General features: G+C 43.5%; 1 protein-coding gene across 1 annotated transcript; it reads left to right on the top strand.

The window, feature by feature from the left end:
- Positions 1-1,055: 1,055 nt before the first annotated feature.
- On the top strand, positions 1,056-3,364 carry LOC129115863 (complement C3-like; the record flags this gene model as incomplete). Its single annotated transcript, XM_054627093.1, has 6 exons — positions 1,056-1,289; positions 1,457-1,619; positions 1,840-1,934; positions 2,209-2,297; positions 2,998-3,080; positions 3,182-3,364. Coding segments are annotated over 6 exons (825 nt in total), but the record flags the coding sequence as incomplete, so codon positions are not given.
- Positions 3,365-4,795: the final 1,431 nt, after the last annotated feature.

Here is a 4,795-nt window from a genome sequence, read left to right on the forward strand (position 1 = left end):
ATACATGTGTACAGAAAAACTTGGTGAGGTGAAGAGGAGGTGATGGAGGAGGGTGGAGGGAGGATAAAAGGAGGGTGCTGCACAGCGACCGTCTCTATTGACTGCAGATCAGAATCAGTCAGGAGGATGAGTAGGACTCTGCTGTGGCTGGTGGCCTCTGTGGCCTTGATAAAGTTTGTTCGTTTGTTCATATTCCTGATATTCACATTATTACTGTTTGAAATAAAATGGGAGCAACAATGATATCTGCATTTAAATTCAATTTTTAAAAGTGTATGTACAAATATTAGATTGACTTGTGTCTTACTTAATGAGGAGCTGCAGTCCAGTTTGCTGTTTGTGTCACAAGGTAATGTGGACTTTCAAATAAGGGCAAGTCTGTTGGCCCTGAAGTTGGCTCAGAGTTTGCAGAACAATTCCTTATGCCAGACAGAGCAAAAGTCTAAAGCCATGATGAAATGTTCTGTTGGTCCACTGCTGGATCTTCATCAAAGTAATCAATAGATCACTAATTGTGGGTGAAGTCCATGCAGTCATGATCCTCATCTGGGCAAATAGATTTGTTTATCTTGTTGATTTGGGTGAATTGAAACTTTAACTCACAGCCTCTAAAGAAGTGCTTCTCATCCTGAGGCTTTGGAACCAAGATAAACCTGAGGAGTAAGGAGATGAAAAACATTTCTGTTACACAAAACCATGTTTGTTTTTTCTGACTTCTTTCCTTTTCTTCTTGTGAAATAATGAAAAGATTCCCCTCATAAAAGACAGAAAAATCTCACTGCTCTCAGTTAAAACCTGTGTTGAGGGGTTACAAGCTGGGGGTCGTACACATGAAAGGTTGGGAACCACTTCTCCGACAGATCCAATCTCAAAACCTCTGGACAAATAGTCAAACCTCTAATTGTGTTTAAACGGTGTCAACCTTCCTTTATTATCTCCACCAGACGTAAGCATGTGTGAGGTCATGCGTTCGGTCCTGTGAGCGTGCATGCATGTCTGTACATCCTTAACAGAATGTGGATTTACAACACAATGACGACATAATATTATTATGATATAATCGATATCTTCCCCTCTCTCCGCTGCTCTGCAGGAAGGTGTTGTCTGCCCCCAACTTGCTGCGTGTAGGAACAGCAGAAAATATCTTTGTTGAGTGTCAAGACTGCTCTGGAGCAGACATCAATGTGAACATCAACGTGATGAACCATCCAACCAAAACCAAAAAGCTGGCAACCATATCTGTGACACTTAACAATGAAAATCAATTTCAGCAGCTTGGGAAAATAACGGTAAATGAAATACTGTCACTGTATATGTAATAATCTGTCACTGTTACTTGGCTTCATTTTCTAACATGGCCACAAATAATCTATAAATGAATCCTGAAATGTACGTGATTTAGGCAACCCCACAATGCTACTGGTGCCCTACTTGTGTCTCTTCATACTGGTTTCAGATCCCTGCTGGAGACTTCAGTAAGGATGCCAGCATGAAGCAGTATGTGTACCTGCAAGCTGAGTTTCCTGACCGACTGCTGGAGAAAGTGGTCTTAGTGTCCTTTCAGTCCGGGTACATCTTCATACAGACTGATAAGACCCTCTACACCCCCAACAGCAAAGGTGAGTTCAAATCTACAAAAGAGCAAAAACACACCTACTTCTGTAACAATGTCTTCAAGTAGCTTTTTTTCTCCCAGATTTAATGATTCAACTGTAAATTACAGTGAAGTTAATGAACCTTTCTTTTCAAACAATATGTTAAACAGTCACATGACCCAAAATAGATTAACCTCCTTCAACCCTCAGCAGCAGAATTAACCTCTTTCTCTCTCTATGTCAGTTCATTACAGGATGTTTGCAGTGACGCCTCGTATGGAGCCAGTAGAGAGGAATGCTGACATCCAAACTGATGCTTCTATTTCCATCGAGATTGTGGTATTGTGATTTATCTAAAGAAAATAACTGAATGTGATATAATTTGAACAGCTGTAACTGAAATAAATGCACATCTTCCACTAGTGGTGGAGTTGCGCATTAAAGAAAGCCTTTTCCTTCAGTGGGAGACAAACGCATATTAGAAATAGTGTCAAAGTGTCAATATCATACAGTCTATAGTCAAAATATATGTTTACCAGGATGGTGGATTGAATACCAAAGACGTACATAAAATATGGCATGGATTTACTGTTTGAAAATTGTTTGTTTTTAGACCCCTGAAAACATCATTTTACCACTTGATCCAGTATCTTTGGAAGCAGGGATGCACTCTGGAGATTTCCAACTTGCTGAAATTGTCAGGTTAGTAAGTTATGAAAATAACATTTTTCACATTGTATTTTCATACATTATGTTGTTAAGTGGTGTTTTTACCCAGGCAAGGCAAACAGCTCAGATAAACTAGACCTGCTAAAAGGTAAACTAACTTAGCTAACAGAGTAGCAGCAACTGCCATCTTTGCTTTTAAATAGAAAATCTAGTGTTACTCGGGAAATCATGTATATAAAAGCCGCCTTTAAATTTCTCATTACACAGAATGTAATAAAGCAAGAAGCATGGGGTTATTAAGATTTGAAGGTTGTTTCCACTGATAGACCCAAGAGTGTTTATAATCTTATTTAACTCTCCAACAAAATGTTAAACTATTCTTTTAAACTGTAGCTCAGTTTATCTTTTAAAGGCTAAATATAAATTGTCAATGGTCAGAAATACATTTAATCCCTATAAAGTAAAATTGATCAGCCTAAAAAGGCATAAAATACAAGTACTGCACCCTTTCTATATAATGCAAAGCCAACCTGAAAACTAAAAACCTTTTCTTGTAAACGTCAGGACAGTAGTATAAATGTCAAGTTATGTGCAGCAGCTCTTTTGTGTAGGGTATAAATATATATACTTATCATAACGCAAACAAAGTCTGTCCCTGTGTTACTTTCAGTCTCTAAATGATTATTTTAATGTTGTGTGTGTGTGTGTGTGTGTGTGTGTGTGTGTGTGTGAGTCCTGGACTGTGGAAGGTGGTGACAAAGTTCCAAAGCAACCCACAGCAGAGCTATTCTGCAGAGTTCGAGGTCAAAGAATACGGTGGGTGCTTCATTACCTGCACTTCAATTTAAAACCTATATAAACATTCACTATTTTTTTAACCTGATTAGCAAAACAATCAAATGTTTTCCATATTGCAGTGCTGCCCAGTTTTGAGGTCAAACTGACACCTAGGAGTTCCTTCTTCTACGTGGACAGTGAAGAGCTCACCGTCAACATCAGAGCTGTGTATGTGAAGGTTTTTGTTTTGTGGCTTGAGAGACCAGGTTTGACTGGTAGATTGATACAGGAGGACAAATAAAGGGAGTTATTAAGAGGTTGTGTTGGGGCTTTTGTTTTTTGTCTTATTTGTGTTTGTTTATTTTGGGATTTTTTCTTTTGCTTCATTGTGGGTTTTAATGTGTCCCTGTCTTGTGGCTTTAGGTATGCCAGTGGGTGTGGGGTTTCCACGCCACCAAGTCAAATGATACACACACACCGAGAGCAGTTCAATAAGGTGCTTTATTCAAGATAGACGAAATAAATGTCACCAGGGTGGGGAAAAGGGTAATCCAGAGTCCGTAGTCCGTAGTCCGTAGTCCAGGGGTCGTCACCGGGAGGGTTCTCACACAAAGCGGTCGGTACACAAATAATCTTCCAATGTTCAGGTTTCCTGCACTCGTTGGCCACACACAGTTCGCAGAGGCTCACGCAGAGGCACTCCATAGTAGGTTTCCCTCCATGTGGTTGCATGCTCCCTTTTATCCCCAAGCACTCCTGCCTAATGCACCTCAGGCTTGCATCGTTAAGGGAGGCAGTCCCTGTAAAGCTTGGGGGTGGAGCCAGCATGCTGCCACATACCTCCCCTCAATCACCACCCCTCCCTGGCGTCTGCCACACACCCTCCCCCTCAGCTCCGACCGGGAGGAGGGGCGGTCCAGCTCCCCAGAGCATCCCTCCTGGATAGGGCATCCGCATTCCCATGGGCTGCCCCGGACCTGTGAACAACCGAGAAGGCAAAAGGTTGTAATGATAGGAACCAGCGGGTGACCCTGGCGTTACTGTCCTTATTCCTTGACATCCAAACCAGTGGTGCATGATCTGTGACCAGGGTGAAGTGGCGCCCCAACAGGTAGTACTTCAGGGTTTCCAGGGCCCACTTGATGGCAAGACATTCCTTCTCCACCGTGGAGTATTTTTGTTCCCTCGGCAACAACTTCCGGCTGATATAAATAATCGGGTGTTCCTCACCTTCATGTAGTTGTGTCAACACTGCCCCCACCCCTGTTTCCGACGCATCCGTCTGCACCACCATTGGCTTGGTGAAGTCCGGGGTTACCAGCACGGGTCCTGAACACAGTGCGGTCTTTAGGTCCTGAAAGGCTTTCTCCGTCTCCTCGGTCCATGTGACTTGGGCGGGCAGCCGGTCCCTGGTCAGATCTGTCAGGGGGCTGGCTACGGATGCAAAGTGGGGAATAAACCTCCGGTAGTAGCTGGTAAGCCCCACAAACGTGCGTACCTGTTTCTTGGTCAGGGGCCGTGGCCAGTCCTGTATCGCCTCCACCTTCTTCATCTGGGGTTTCACACATCCCCTCCCAATGGTGTAGCCCAGGTATTCCGCCTCCTGCAGACCGAGCTGGCACTTCTTTGGGTTAGCCGTTAGCCCCGCCTCCCGTAAGGCCTGCAACACTGCGTTCACCTGCTTCACATGAGTGTCCCACTCACTCCCATGGATGACTATATCGTCAATATAGGCGGCCGCGTACCCCGATGGG

The sequence above is a fragment of the Anoplopoma fimbria genome, unplaced genomic scaffold (genome assembly GCF_027596085.1).
Source record: "Anoplopoma fimbria isolate UVic2021 breed Golden Eagle Sablefish unplaced genomic scaffold, Afim_UVic_2022 Un_contig_7651_pilon_pilon, whole genome shotgun sequence".
NCBI classification, from domain to species: domain Eukaryota; kingdom Metazoa; phylum Chordata; class Actinopteri; order Perciformes; family Anoplopomatidae; genus Anoplopoma; species Anoplopoma fimbria.